At 64.2% G+C, this 15,034-nt stretch overlaps 1 protein-coding gene across 1 annotated transcript; it reads left to right on the plus strand.

Annotated features, from left to right (window-relative positions):
* The first annotated feature begins 2,194 nt into the window (after positions 1 to 2,194).
* TUBB3 (tubulin beta 3 class III) lies at positions 2,195 to 13,311 on the plus strand. The gene is given in 10 exon segments (XM_045818479.1): positions 2,195 to 2,278; positions 2,280 to 2,686; positions 2,688 to 2,865; positions 2,867 to 2,996; positions 2,999 to 3,037; positions 3,040 to 3,115; positions 5,898 to 6,033; positions 10,538 to 10,646; positions 11,096 to 11,206; positions 11,950 to 13,311. Coding segments are annotated over 10 exon segments (2,331 nt in total). The 5' UTR covers positions 2,195 to 2,209; the 3' UTR covers positions 13,026 to 13,311.
* The last annotated feature ends 1,723 nt before the right edge of the window (positions 13,312 to 15,034 follow it).

Genomic DNA, 15,034 nt, shown 5'->3' on the forward strand with positions numbered 1-15,034 from the left:
GTGTGCCTGTCACTGTGCTTGGTGCCGGGGGTACAACCGTGAACAAGACCCAGGGCTCCAGCTCTCACAGCCCCTCCCAGTGGCTTGGGAACATGCTGGTGGGTCAGGTGTCTGGGTTCCCGGCGGGCGGGCTCCGGGGATACCGTGTCCATCTCTTCTCTGCACTCCAGCTCCCGGGTGCTGGAGATGGATGGGGTGGTGTGACGGACCTCAGGGTTATCTGTGGTTGCCGTAGGTGTTTTCCCCACGACTGTGACTAACCACGAAGTGGACGTTTTGCAGCTTGGCTGTCCCTGCTGTCTCCCTCCCACGGGGGCCCCAGCAGGCGAGTCCAGTGAGAACCAGATGGAGCATCCTGAGGCCTCACCAGGAAGAGGGTTGTGGCCACTGGCCAAAGGCTGCCCAGTTCTCACGCCTTTAGAAGTCGCAGGCTCGGGGGTGGGGAGTCCCTCCACTATTTATGGAGCCGGAAATAGTAATGTCCCTGAAATGCCATGACAGGAGCGGGGAACCAGCCCGGCTCACCCAGCAGACGCCCTTGTGCCCCAGGGCCAGATAGGAGGGACAGAGGGCTGCACTGGGGGCCCTAAGGCGTGTGGCAGGGATAGGGGTCCCCCGCTCAGCTGCTGGGGCCACCTCTCCTGTCATGGTGCAGCCTTGTGCTCATGCCCTGGGACCCTTTGGGACTCTGCACCAGGAGGGCGGGAGAGGGTTTGCGGTGGGGCCCGTCGTTTCGTCCAGCCGTGGGCAGTGGGGGGCTTGTGCATGGCAGTGACGAACACGCAGGTCCTCCAGTTTGGAACACGGGGGAGGTGCCTCTGACCATGAAACCCCCTCCTCGGTGTCCCCCTATGGGAACACGTGACTGTCCACCAGAACCCAGGGAGAGGGTGCCCAGCAGCACTGTGTATGACGGGCCGGGGGCGCCTCGCTCTGGGGCTGCTTCCCCCATTGTTCTGACCGCGCACTTTCAACGGGCGTGTGTTGCCTACGATGCACTTCAGAGCAGAACGAGGGAGAGCTGTGCAGCTACAAGGAGGGTCGGTGTCTGCGAGTGGACGACAGCCTGGGCTCGTGCCTGCAGGCCCACCAGGCCGACTGGCTGCTGGGGGGAGGGGGAGACCGTGAGCCCCAGCAGGAATGCCATAGATGTGCTCAGACAGCCCCCACTGGCCACTGGCCTTTCTGCTCGCCTGTTTTCCCCACCTGCCGAGGGATGGGACAAGCCCCTCCGCCTCCACCTGGGCCTCCAGTGAGGAAGTGCTGGGGTGGAGGGAGGCTGCGGGGCCAGGGGCACTCTGGACCCATGCTCCCCAGTAGACCTCAGGGCTGGGGACAGAGGTCTGTCTGGACGTGGCCCCTGGCCTGGAGCCAGGTGTCCTTCTGCAGAGGGTTCCGGGCTGGCAGCTCTGTGCCCCCCCCCCCCCCCAGGATGACAGAGCATCTCCTCCAGCCCGTGGGACCAGGCTGTCCTCTGGGAGCATGGAGCAGAGAGACGGGGGAGGGGGGTCCTCTGGGACAGCTGCCCTGAGGAAACATCTAACGTGGGGTGGGGGTCAGGGCTGGGGGTGCATGGTCAGCAGCCAATGACCACTGAGGTGAAGCAGCATCGGGCCAGAGTCGGGAGAGGCGGTTTCCGGGGCAGGGGGTGGGGCTGCTGGCCAAGGGGCTGGGAGAGGGTTAGGAGTCTCAGGCGGGTTCAGAGGGCACCCCACACAGACACCGAGAGCAGGGGCCCGGTAGGGGCACTGGTTGGTGGAGCATTGGAGAGGCTGGCGGGACTGCAGTGTCTCCAAGAAGCACGAAGGGGCGGTGTCCAGCTGTGCCCAGGAGGGGAGGGGGGCTGGGTGCCATTTACACCACCTGGCGGCAGGCAGAGGTGAGTGGGCACGCTCTGATGAATCCCTGGGCACCCACCCATCATACAGCTGCCTGTGGGAGGGTGGATTAGATGGCTTGGAGGCTATGGAGAAAGAGTCCAAGAGTCCATTCTTCCTGGACCTCGGCCCTCCCCTGGCCTGGGGAGGCAGGAGCCATAAACACGGGAGGGCTCAGGCCACTGTGCCTCCCAGGAGAGGGGCTGAAGGCCAGAAGTTTGGTGCTGCGGAGTCAGGGTCCTGGTTGGGAAGTGACCAGACTGGTGGAGAAGCAGGACAGGCCTGCTGGTGGCACCATTGGGTGAGCAGGACACTTGCTTTCGGGTGGGACTATGCATGGAGAGGGTCCCCAGAGGAGGCTGCTGGGTGCCCTCAATGCCACACCCCCTGCCCCCCCCCAACCTTGGGCTGGCCACCAACCAGATGGGCCCCTGGTGCCTGGAGGTGTGAATCCCCAATGGGCTCTCGTGGCCCATTGGGCTGGTGAGCCTGCTGGGGAGCATGCTGGTGGTGGCCACCGCTGCTGAGAACCGCAGCCCACACTGCCCCACGTACTTGCTCATAGGCTGCCTGGCTGTGTCCTGCCTGCTGGTGAGCACGAGCAGCTTGTTGGGGACGGTTGTCACACTGCTGCTGGAGGTAGGCACCCTGGCCACCCAGGCTGCCATGGCACAGCAGCTGGCCAGCGTCCTCAGCCTGCTCACCTGTGGCTCCTGGGTGTCTGGCCTCTGCTTCCTGGCCACCATAGCTGTGGACCGAGACCTCTGCGTCTTCTCTGTGCTGTGGTACCACCACATCGTGATGCTGCCCAAGGTGTGACACGGCCGTCAGGGTGGCCAGTGTCATCTCCAGCACCCTCTTTGTCACCTCCTGTGCCCACGTGGCCATCCTGCTGGGTCCCATCAGCCTCCTCGTGGCCATGCTGGTGCTCACACAGCCTCGCCTGCTGCGTGGCAGGCAGCGCCTGGCCCTCCAGGGCTCTGGCCTCGAGGGGCTCGGCCATGTGCACCACCCTGCTGGGCAGCTTCCTCCTCTGCTGGGGCCCCTTCTCCCTGCACCTCCTGCTCATTGTCCTGTGCCCTCGACACCCCACCTGCCACTGTGTCTTCAAGAACTTGCACCTCTGGCCCTCGTCATCTGCAAGGCCATCGTGGACCCCTTGTCTACGCCTTCCACAGCCAGCAGCTCTGGAAGACACTCCGAGAGGTGCTGCTGTGCTCCCCAGGAGGGGAGGGCAGGTGCTGGGCCAAGGGAGGTGTGGCTGCCACCGAACCAGACTCCCGTGTGGCTGGTGCAGTTACTCGCCGAAGAGGACAGACTAGAAGGTCTCTGGGGGTGTGGCCGCACGGACCGCTGGGGCCAAAGAGGCATCTGCATGAGTGTGGGGGGGGGGGGTTGGGGGAGGCAGGCACAGGGCAGGCCCGGCTCCCTGACAAACACGCCCACTCTGGAAGGGCCCTGCCTAAACCCAGAGGCAGGTGAGGACCCACCTGGGCCCCACCCACCAGGATGAGAAGTCTGAAGCTGGCAGAGGGCTGCCTCCATGCAGCCTCGGGAGAAGGGGTCCCGTGGGGAGCAGGACCCAGACCCACAGGGCTGCCTCAGGAGGAAGTGAGGAGCTGCCCCAGGGGGAGGGCCTTGTCTGCAGGAGCGGCAGTGGGAGTGTGGGGCAGATCTCCTCTGGGCTTCCTGTGCAGGGAGAGCTGGGGCCTGGCCCATTTGCACCACAAGCACCCACATGTAGTGCCAGCCAGCACCTGCTCAAGGCCAAGGCCATCTGTCTGAAGCAGTGACTAGCACCCAGGGTCTCAGGGCTGGGAAGTGTCTGGTAATAAATGCTGTACTTGGAGCAGCCTCATCACCACGCGCCTCAGCTCTTTCCAGAAGTCTCATGAAGATTGAGGGTGGAGGAGCTGGGGAGGCTCGGGTGGGAGTGACCAGGGGGAGAAGCAAGTCCTAGACACCAGCAGGAGACCCCAAAGGATGCAGAGCGTCTGAGGCCGTGCCCTGGGGGAGCGAACAGACCCCCGCTGCACCCAGTCAGATGCCACATCTTTGCTTCTGTGTGTGTGTAAACCCAGCCCAGGGCAGCAAGAGTGAGGGGCAGCTGCTCTGCCCCCAGTCACCTCCATGGTGGCCAGGCTGGCACGGTCCAGGCTGCCCTCAGCTGCCATAGAAGCAGGACCACCATGCCCCACTGTGACCTTGGCAGGGCATGGGCATCCTCTACCCCTGCAGGGGTCCACCGTGGGTCAGGGTCTGGGGTTTCTGTTCCTCCAGCACCATCAGTCTCAGTAAGGCTCTTAAGGGAGGACTTTCAGAGTAGAGTGAAGCTGTCCCCTGGCAGGGGGATCCCTGGGAGTGGCCTCTGGGGTGGACCATGCTGCCTGGTACTGGGGACCCTGGCTGCAGCCCTGGGCCTCTTGCTGAGCAGCCACGTGGGTTCTCCACAGACACTGAGCAGGAGCCAGAGTGCAGGCTCGGTGGAGGCCAGAGCGGTGGCACCAGCCAGCACCAGGGCAGTTCTGGAACTGTCTGCAGCCCCGCCAGCTCCGACCCTGCCAGGCCAGGCCCCACCCCACTCACGCTGGCACTCCAGCCCTGGCTGCTGGCCTTGGGGTTGGGAGCTGGTTCCCGGCAGGGCCAGCCCTTGCCGGGAGACAGGACCGTGAGTCAGCCTTGAGCCAGCACCAGAGCCCCAGGGGATGGAGGGGTGCTGTCCAGGCCCAGTGCCATCCCGCAGAGAAGCCGGTCCCAGCCGATGCGATGCTGCAAAGCTCATTCTTTGGCTCAGACAGGGAGGCACAGCTGGCTCCAGGGAAGAGCCAGATGCTCGCCAAAGACCCCCGAATGGGGGGCAGGGAGGGGCCCCAGGTGGCCAGAAGCCAACCACAGAAAGCCACATCATGGACACGCAGTGGGGGAGGGGCAACTCGAGAACAAAAGACCCATTTCCAGACTTGCCAAACTGGGGAGCTTCAGGAGGGGAAGGGGGGGGCCTGCACACGGCACAGCCCGCAGGCCCCTCCGAGCCTGCACCCTGGACACGGGCCCCACGAACCTGTCGGGCTGACCGCAGATGCCCTTCCTGGAGGGCTTGTCACTGAAACGTCTCAAGTACCTGTTACCAGGTGCCTTCACTAACGTGTGAGCCCAGGCGGCTGCGAGGCCGAGGCCGGGGGTGTCTGTCTTCCTGTGAGGGTCCCCCTCCCTTCTCCTCTGGCCAGGGGACCCTCTTCCCCAGTTTTCCCTGCAGGAGCCTGCACCTCGTGCACACTCCCGCTCCCTACACACTCCAGCCCCTACCCGCCTCACTTGGACCGAGAGTCCGGACACACAGGTGATGCCAGGGAGTAAGACAGAAACGACGGCATGCCGCCGGGCCTCTGGCCGCCGTCCCTCACCTGGCTGGGTCCCTATCGCAGTGCCTGACACGACATTCACTGAGCAGTGGCTGCACCCCAGGCGCCGCGCCTGGCCCGGCGCAACGCCGGTCCCTCCGGAGTCTGACGGCAGCCAGTGGGGGAGGGGCGGTGGCACCCCCACCGCAGGGAGGGAGCGCGAGACTCAGGGTCCCGTAGTGGCCCCGCCGCCCCCTCCCGCACCCACAGCCACTCTGGCTCAGGGTCTCTCAGCCCTGGGTTTGCTTTCGGTGCCTGTTGAGCCATTTCCTGCCCCCTTGGACCCTCGCGGGGTCCAGCAAAGCTCAGAGTACCTTGGCGGCCCCTTCATGCCACCGACAGGGCGCTGGGAGGCGTCCATCTCGCCCCTGTGGGGTGGGAAGATGGGGTCGGTCCCTAAACCGAAGTGTGTGACCGGAGAGGGAGCCCGGGCGGGGTCCGAGGGCTAAGGGACTTCTATTGTCCTCCCTCCTTTCGGGTGAGCGGCCCCCGGAGCGGGCGCGGCCGGGCGGGGAGGCGCGGGAGGCTGCGGCAGGGCCGTGCCGCATCGCGCGGCTGCGCCCCCATTGGCCGCGCGGTGACGCCAGGAGGGCGCGGCAGGCTGGGCCCGGCCTATAAGAGCGGCGGCGGGGGCGGCGGACCCTCGTCGCCAGCCCGGCCAGTCCGCGCCTCCCGCAGCCGCCGCCACAGCACCGAGCATGAGGGAGATCGTGCACATCCAGGCCGGCCAGTGCGGCAACCAGATCGGCGCCAAGGTGAGGCCCCGCGCCCCGCGCGCCTCCCGCATCCCTGCCCGGGCCGCACCCGAGGGAGGGAAGCAGGATGCTCGGTGCACCCGAACGCGGTCAGCTCTGTGGACCGAGAACAAAGCGACAGGCCCGCCCTGCCGCCGCCACCTGCGGCTCCCCCGCGCTCGCCGGCTCCAGGGTCTCTCCGAGCGCAGCGCGGCCCCGGGTCACGCTCCCTCCTCCGCCGGCCGCCGCGGGTGCAGCCGGCTAGCTGGGCGTGGCCCCCTTGGGGTGGCCACTCAGCCTGAGCGGGATGGGTGGGTGGGTGGGCCGGTTTGGGTGGTTCCCCCTGAAAGCCTTAACGATTCCGACTGCCTCCGCCGCCCGCAGGAACGGGAGGTCCTCCGGGTCGTCAGAGCCCCCTCGGGCCGCCAACCTCCCTGTGATAACCTCCGGCTGCCTGGCCCCACCCCGTCCTTTGTTGGGGGAGGGGTTCGGCCCGCACTCGGTGACCTTGGTCCAGGACCGGCCTCTCCCCCGGCGCAGCCCAACCCGGAGGAGCCCCTCTCCGAGTCCGGGGGTTGGGCGCGGGAACAAAGCCGGGCCCCGGGCGTGGGCAGCTCCTCACGGCCTTTGTTAGCCCATCTCTCAGCAGCAGGGATTGGGGCGGGAGGAGGAGGTGGCGAGCGTGCTGCCCCTAAGTCCGGAGGCTGTCCCTTGCCCAAGGTCACACAGCGCCTTAGTCCCCACGGGCGCCCGGCGGCGGCGGCCCGGGATCCGGCGCTGCAGGCGTGCGCCTTTGTCAGGACCACGGCCAGGGACCCGGCGCAGGGAGGGCGTCCAGCTGGTCCTGGAGGGGAGCGGGGGCAGGAACGGGTCCTGGAGGAGAAGGGACGGAGGAGAGGCTTTCTCTGGAGGCTGTTGCCATGGAGACGGCGAGAACAAAAAGCTAATTACGAGGGGGCTGCGACAGCCACGTGGCTGACATGTAAATTGCAACTTGGGCTCCGGGGCGGAGGCCCCGGGATGGGGTCTCGGAGGCGGTAGCCGGCGACTTCTAATCACCGAGGAGACAGCTGCGCCTGCTCGGGGACGGGGGCTGGGGGCGGGGCAGGCGGGGAGGGGACGGCCTGGGATCCGTCGGGGCTCCTGGAGCAACTGCTGACAGCTGCCCGGGCGGGTGGGAGGGGCCGAGGGCTCATTAACGTGGAGCGACGGCCTGGCCTGAACATCTGCTCCTCAGAGGGTCAGGGGTCCCGGGGGCGGGCAGCCCTGAGCCCCCCTGGGCCTGGGGGAGGGGCGGTCCGCTTAAACCCCTCCCTCCGCAGCCGGGGCTGCCTTGTTTCTGGCAAAGAGGCCCCTGCTTCTCTGCGCTCTGACCCCTGCGTTTGCTCATTACTTTTTATTCCTTTTGCCTTGATTTTCTTGATTCATGTTAATTTTGAAGATTAATATCTGATCCTTGTGAACACTTCAAACAAGAGGTAGGAGGATTTGGGGGGAGGAATTTTTTCCTCCTTTCCCAAACACTGGCCTTTGCGGTGACCCAGACTCGGAGGAAGGGCTCAGAGCCCCCCCCCGCCACGCCCCTGCCCACCCCTGCAGCAGCTGGAGGATGGGGGTGGGCGTGGGGCTGCTTTCCTGCCCGTGGGCCCTGTGTGGATCTGGCCGCGGGCCCCGGGGAGGGGCGGAGGAAAGTCAGGGCGGTCTCGGAGCAGGGCGGGACTCGCCTCTCCTGAGCAGTCGCAGGGCGGCATTAGCGACTCCGGGCAAGGACGGCCGCCGCCTTGGGCGCCGTGCCAGGCGCTGTGCTCTCATCACCTCACCAGGGTGTGGTGAGACGGCGTGCGGCCCAGGACACCTGGGGATGCGCGGGGAACCCGACCCCTCCCTCCTCCCCTAGGGGAGCAGGGCCATTCCGGAGCCTTTGTCTGCGCCCCTGCACGCAGGGCGCAGGGCGGGGCTGCGGAGGGGAGGGGCCCCTACGGCCACCGTACCCGCCCCCTCGGCACCTGCCCGATAGGTTAGGGTGGCGCTGGCTGGGGCGGGTGGAAGGCCTGGAGTCTTGGAGGGACCACGAGGCAGCCAGTCCTCCCTGTGGGGGGCGCTGCACCCCGCTTGCCTTGGGCTCCCGTGCCCGCCCCGCCGCCCTGGGATCCTGGGATCAGCACCACGGACAGCGCCGCGGGCCCAGGGCCGGCCCGCCCCGCAGCAGGCGGAGGAGCAGCAGCTGGCCTGGACCCGGGGGCCGTTTTCTCATCTGTAGTGATGACCATAATTATTTCTTACTGAATTTAAAAAAAAAAACCTGTATTTTTAAAATTTATTAAATGTCACATCATCTAGTTTACTAATAAGATATCTGTTTAATGTTTTAAATTACAGTCATTATTAGTTTTAACTACAAAAGCAGTCATTAGTATATTCCCCCCCTTAAAAATGGAAATGTTAGTTCGGGCAGGCTCTGCCCGTGGAGCCGGCTCTGCCCTGCGGGCCCCACTCCAGCGGGACAGCCCGCCACTGTCGTGAGGGCTCCTTTTGTCCCGTGGCCGCTGAACAAACAGGCCTTCCCCTCAAGGGCGTGTCCTGGAGGTCTCCTCCCGGCAGCGACCTTTTACTGTGCCACAGCTTTCCACAGCATGCCGATGTTTTAAAACTACATTTTACTTTTGTTTTAGTTATCCGTACACATGGCTTTACCAATTTAAGTAGCATCTAAGGCCTTCTGGTCAAAGAAGCCAACATGTCTTGAACGCTTTTATGTGTCAGGGCTTGTGCCAAGCACTTGGTGTGGGGCCATTGCCCTGCCTGCCTCCCAGGTGAGAGCGCTGAAGCCCCACCCAAGAAGTGGAGGGATGTCACACACTGGCCAGTACTGGGGTCCTCACCCACTCTGGCCTGCCCCTCCTGGAGCATGGTCCTTCTTCCCACGGGTGGGCTGGTGGCCCAGTGACTGGATGACTCTCTTGGCCCCACACTTGCCCTCTTGAGACCACCCCCCCTCCACAGGGGCTGTGGGTGTCCCTGACGCCAGAGGTTTGGGGTGTCCTAGGGCTGTGGGGACCAAGGCTCCGGGCACAGCCTCAGGGTGAAGGAGGGCGTGGAGAGCCCAGCAGTGGTGGGAAGCTCTGATCAGCCTCTGAATGTCTGAGTGACACTCTGCATGTCTTCCTTCTGACGACAAAACTAACACACAATGCCAGAAGAGAACTTACCGGTGACATAAACGCGTAAAGGGGGGAGGGGCCCCGCCCCCACGTCCCTGGGAGGTGAGCTCTTGTTGCTGACTACAGTCTCTCTGAGGCATGTCAAGACACTGCTGTACAGTTTGTAATAATGACACTGTTCATAGTTTTGAGGTTTTTAAACAATTTTGTCTTTAATCTGTGTGTGTGTGTGCATGTGTGTGTTTGAAGTTAACATGTGAACGTAACAAAGAATTCCAAAAGAGCCAAAGGGTGCACTGGGAGAAAGGGTCCTCAGCCTGGGACCACCCGCCCTTCGCACTGGAGCTTGTTCCGTCCGAGGCAAAAGCACAGTGACCTAGTGTGTAATTGATTTTTCAACTGGGCAGCCTTTTTGCCAGCACATGACCCCAATGGAGGCGCCTGCTTTCCCCGAGGACTTCATACCCCACTCATCTTCTGAAAGCCACCCCCTCCCGACCCTGAGGAGCAAAGGGGAGGCGCCGGGGGCAGCCACAGCATGTGACCTGCCTGCATAGCCCCCTGGGAGCACCCTGGGGGGCAGAGCTCAGCGCAGCCAGGGCGCGTGCTCTCGTGTGGGCACTCGTGCTGATGGTGCTACCCAGTGCTCAGGCTGCCTGCACCAGCCACGTGCATCACACAGATGACTCGGCGCTTTCTCGAAGCGGCCCAGGCCTGTTGCACACACAGAGACAGGTGCAGGGAGCATCCTCGGGACCTGCCCGAGGTCGCGCAGCTGGGAAGCGATGGTCTGCCCCCGAGCCGAGGCCTTGGCCTCGCCCCTGCCTGCTGCAGCCAGGGGCGCACAGGCCCGGGACTGAGGGCTGTGCCAGGCTTGTGGGGTTAGGTGGGGCGACCCAGGCGGGTCACTCCCCACTCCGGCCCCTGTGGTTCCTGTAGCTGAGGCTGCCAATGGCCTGGGCACTGCTGCACCCTGTCCCTGGATGTCCTCTGCCCTGGCAGTGGCTCAAATGTCTTGGACTCTCCCCTTCTCTGTGCCTCCATTTCCTCATCTGAAAAGGGAGCAATAAGAGCCACCCAAAGAGGGTGGTTTCTTACTGACTGGGTAGCAAGTGCGGAGCTGGGCCGGGTCAGCTGAGCCTTGAACCACCCTGGTAACCGTGGACGTGCAGGTGGTAGATGTGATGTTTATGACACGGTCATGACAGGTGACAGAGCTCAGGCCTCTTTCCAAAGTCTCTCCAAGGGGCTAGTGCTGGCTTTGGGTCTGAGCCCTGAATTTTATACCCAAGGCTTTGTGGCCACATGGGGAAAGGGCCTTGTGGGGGATGTGGTCCCCTACTGACCCCTCTGTCCCCCCGCAGTTCTGGGAGGTCATCAGCGATGAGCACGGCATTGACCCCAGCGGCAACTATGTGGGGGACTCGGACCTGCAGCTGGAGCGCATCAGCGTCTACTACAACGAGGCCTCCTGTGAGCACCCCGACCCTTCCCGAGGGCTGGGAGGGCAGCTGGGCTGGGCCCGGGGACCTGCCCTCCCACTGAGGTGCGGCTGGTGTAGCCCGAGACTCTCGCCACAGTGAGGCTCAAACATCCTCTTAACCACCAGGCAGGGAACAGGCAGGGCTAGGCAGGGTTCTGGAGGTCCCCTCGGAGTCCCATGGGTGGGCCCAGAGCAAGGGCCACCTGTAGGGCTTGGGCTGGGGCTATTTAGCACCTGGTGTGGAGCGATGTCCGAGTTCAACTGGAGAAAGACTCACCTGCCCACTCGGACCCTGGAATTGACCCTGGCCATCCAGGGTGTCAGTCTCCATGTTACTCGCGGGGTCAGAGCACATGGCTGGGAGGCCGGGGCCGGACTTCAAGGGCAGGAGGAGCCCCTGAGCCTCCAGGACGCACTTGGCCCACCCTTCTCCCCTCAGCTCACAAGTATGTGCCTCGGGCCATCCTGGTGGACCTGGAGCCTGGAACCATGGACAGTGTCCGGTCTGGGGCCTTCGGACACCTCTTCAGGCCTGACAACTTCATCTTTGGTGAGTGACCCCTGTCCCGCAGGGGGGGCTGACCTCATCACGGGCAAACCCGCATCAACAGGAACTAAGGGGCCATGACCTTGCAGGACAGAGCTGACCCCCACTCTGCAGGTGCCGGTGGGGGCCCAGAGGGAGGGCCTGCGCAGGGGCAGAGACCACCGGGTGCTCCCAGCAGAGCGGTGTGTAGAACAGGGGGTTAAGCTGACAGGCTCGTTGGAGAGCTGCTGGCTGGTGGGCATCCAGAGGACAGTGCTCACACGCACAGCATTGCTGTGACCCAGATCTCAGGGGGCCCTTGTGCCCCGGATGGTGGTGGCAGGCCTCCCCCCACCCCGTTTCTGCCTTTCAGAGCTCAGCACCCCAAATGACTGGCACCAGTCCACATCCAGACGCCGAGATGGGAGGGAGGCTGGGGTTGTAGTGGAGGCTTCCACCATGGCTGGCCAAGGTCAGGCCGGTGGAGGGGAGGGCCGGCCAACTCACCCAGGACCCCCAAGTGAGGCAGAGGGGGAGCTGCATCTCTGGCTTCTCAGTTTCTGACCAGAGCCCGTGGCCTGGCACTGAACAACAGGGCCCCTAGTGCACAGCATGGCTGATGGGGAAAGCCACGGAGACGGGAGGTGTGGGCCCCCCACTTTGCAGGGTGGAAGCAGACGCGCTGCTTCCACAGTTGCTCTCTGGGTTGGGGCATTAAGGCACAGGAGGCCTGACCCTGTCTGTGCCCCCTCCTGACCCCCACACAGGTCAGAGCGGGGCCGGCAACAACTGGGCCAAGGGGCACTACACGGAGGGCGCGGAGCTGGTGGACTCCGTCCTGGACGTGGTGAGGAAGGAGTGCGAGAACTGCGACTGCCTGCAGGGCTTCCAGCTGACCCACTCACTGGGCGGGGGCACGGGCTCGGGCATGGGCACGCTGCTCATCAGCAAGGTGCGCGAGGAGTACCCCGACCGCATCATGAACACCTTCAGCGTGGTGCCCTCGCCCAAGGTGTCGGACACGGTGGTGGAGCCCTACAACGCCACGCTGTCCATCCACCAGCTGGTGGAGAACACGGACGAGACCTACTGCATCGACAACGAGGCGCTCTACGACATCTGCTTCCGTACCCTCAAGCTGGCCACGCCCACCTACGGGGACCTCAACCACCTGGTGTCGGCCACCATGAGCGGGGTCACCACCTCCCTCCGCTTCCCTGGCCAGCTGAATGCCGACCTGCGCAAGCTGGCCGTGAACATGGTGCCCTTCCCCCGCCTACACTTCTTCATGCCCGGCTTCGCCCCGCTCACCGCCCGGGGCAGCCAGCAGTACCGGGCCCTGACGGTGCCTGAGCTCACCCAGCAGATGTTCGACGCCAAGAACATGATGGCCGCCTGCGACCCCCGCCACGGCCGCTACCTGACGGTGGCCACCGTCTTCCGGGGCCGCATGTCCATGAAGGAGGTGGACGAGCAGATGCTGGCCATCCAGAGCAAGAACAGCAGCTACTTCGTGGAGTGGATCCCCAACAACGTGAAGGTGGCCGTCTGCGACATCCCGCCCCGGGGGCTCAAGATGTCCTCCACCTTCATCGGCAACAGCACGGCCATCCAGGAGCTGTTCAAGCGCATCTCGGAGCAGTTCACGGCCATGTTCCGGCGCAAGGCCTTCCTGCACTGGTACACGGGCGAGGGCATGGACGAGATGGAGTTCACCGAGGCCGAGAGCAACATGAACGACCTGGTGTCCGAGTACCAGCAGTACCAGGACGCCACGGCCGAGGAGGAGGGCGAGATGTACGAAGACGACGAGGAGGAGTCCGAGGCCCAGGGCCCCAAGTGAGGCCGCGGCGGGGCCAGGCCACGGCCAGAGGTCTGCGCTAGGGCTGCGCAGCCCCTGACGCCGCCCGCCTCGCCCCACCAGCCCCCGCCACGCCACCCCAGGGCTCCCGAGTGTCCGCCCTTCAGTGTCTGCGGCTCCGTCTTCCCACCATAGGTCCTTCCCTTCCGTGTGTGGCTCATTCGTCTCCGCTTTGTCAGCTCTAGGCCTGAAGTTTTATTTTATTTATTTATTTTTTACTGGTTTATGTTCCTATTTGGGGGGATACTTAATAAATTTATTGCTGTCAGATACCCCTTCCTGATGCTGGAGATGCCTTTTTTTTCTGGAAACTTGGGCCCAGAGGGGCAAGGAGGGGCAGAGGGAGAGGTGGAGCCTGGGTGGGGGCAGGGCAAGAGGCTGCTGTCTCCCTGGCTAGCAGCTGAGACAGGCGTGTCCCTGAGGGGCTCCTGGAAAGGGGGGGATGTCAATGCCTTGTCTGGATGAAGCTTCACCTGAGAACCCCAGGCAGGTGTAGGAGCAACTGAGTGATTCACATTCCAGAGCTTTCCTCTGGCATACCTGTGTGCTGGATGTTAGAGGCAGGAAGGCCAAGACCCAGGTGAGAGGGAGGGAGAGAGGGAGGGAGGACCTCAACCCCTCCCGGGGAAAGTGTGTGTTGAGGGTTGGGGCTTGGCCCTGAGAAGGACTGGCAGGCTTGGGGAGTTGAGGCCAGGGCACCCAGTCACCCGCTGGCAGGAGTGATGTTGGCTCCTCCGCCCCCTGGTGGTCATTTCCTCTGGCTGCAGGCGCCTGGTGTCCCCTGCCTGGGCCCCTGGAAGGCGCTAACTTGGCTGCCCAGTTCCTTCCACAAGGCAAGAAGGGGAAGACCCGCGAGGCCGCGGCGAGTATGCACAGAGCTGGCCCGGGGCCCGACCCTCTTCATGCAGCTGGGGGGTGTCACCAGACCTAGCCCCCCCCCTCAGAAAAGTGGCTTTTCTGTGTGGATATGTGTGTGGAAGAGGGGAGCCCAAAGGCACTGAGGGCCCCCACCCAGACCAGGGGACTGGAGCCCCCAAGGGCCGAGTCCCCGGCTGTGCCCTGAGCCAGGGGCAGCTCCTGCTCTGGGCGGATGGTTCTGGCCACCTGCTCTGCCAGGCGGTGGTGAGCAGCTGACAGCTCTCCGCACCTCGCGCCCGAGCAGCCGAGTAGCAGTGTGTGACGGAGGTCACCCAGCAGGTGGGGACTTGTGTCCTGGGCTGGGTCCCCACCACCATGTGGTGAAGGGGGCTGGGCAGCAGCAGGGCTCCCCCGCCGTCCAGGGGGGTTCACGGGGCTGAGGTCCTCCACCAACTGGGGTGTCAACAGCTCAGGTTCCCAAAGGGTTCTGCGACCTAAAAAGACACGTGCCTAGTGCCGGCACAGGCCCTCCCAGCCCCTGACACCCACAGGTGCTCATGCTGGGCTGCAGTCCCCTGTCTCACCGGGCCTACTCTCAGTTAGCCTTCGAACCATCATCATCATCATCATCATCATCATCATCATCCATGTTTCACAGCAAAGAAACAAAGGCTCAGAAGGGAGGGCCTTTGCCAGCTGGCGGGCGCAGAGCCCAGTGTCCGGCCCACAGCGGTGCCCCCCTGCACTGTGCTCTGCGTGGCTCCACGGCCCACTTCCCACCCGAGCACCCGTGCCCACCAGCACTCCGTGTTTGCTCTCGTCACTCAGAGGGGTCCGACCCGGCTGCCCTGCCTTGTGGAGCTGGCTTTGAGGCCAATGGCTCCGTTCTCTCATCCCAGGCCCACTCCCAGCACCAGCGGGATGCGCAGTGAAACTGGGTAACCCATAAACAAGACTCCCCGGGGGGCATGTGGATACTAACGTGCTCCTGAGTTGCTAAAGCCAGTGATCCTGGACGGGGCCCCCAGCAGCGCACAGCGGGACCCATCCGTTCCTGTGGTCACGAACACTTGCCCCCGTCCCAGCCCTGACTGGGAGGTGCTTACAGATAAAGAAACAGGTGCCGATGGGGG

Source organism: Phyllostomus hastatus, unplaced genomic scaffold (genome assembly GCF_019186645.2).
Source record: "Phyllostomus hastatus isolate PE091 unplaced genomic scaffold, TTU_PhHast_1.1 phas_scaffold_345, whole genome shotgun sequence".
Lineage (NCBI taxonomy): Eukaryota > Metazoa > Chordata > Mammalia > Chiroptera > Phyllostomidae > Phyllostomus > Phyllostomus hastatus.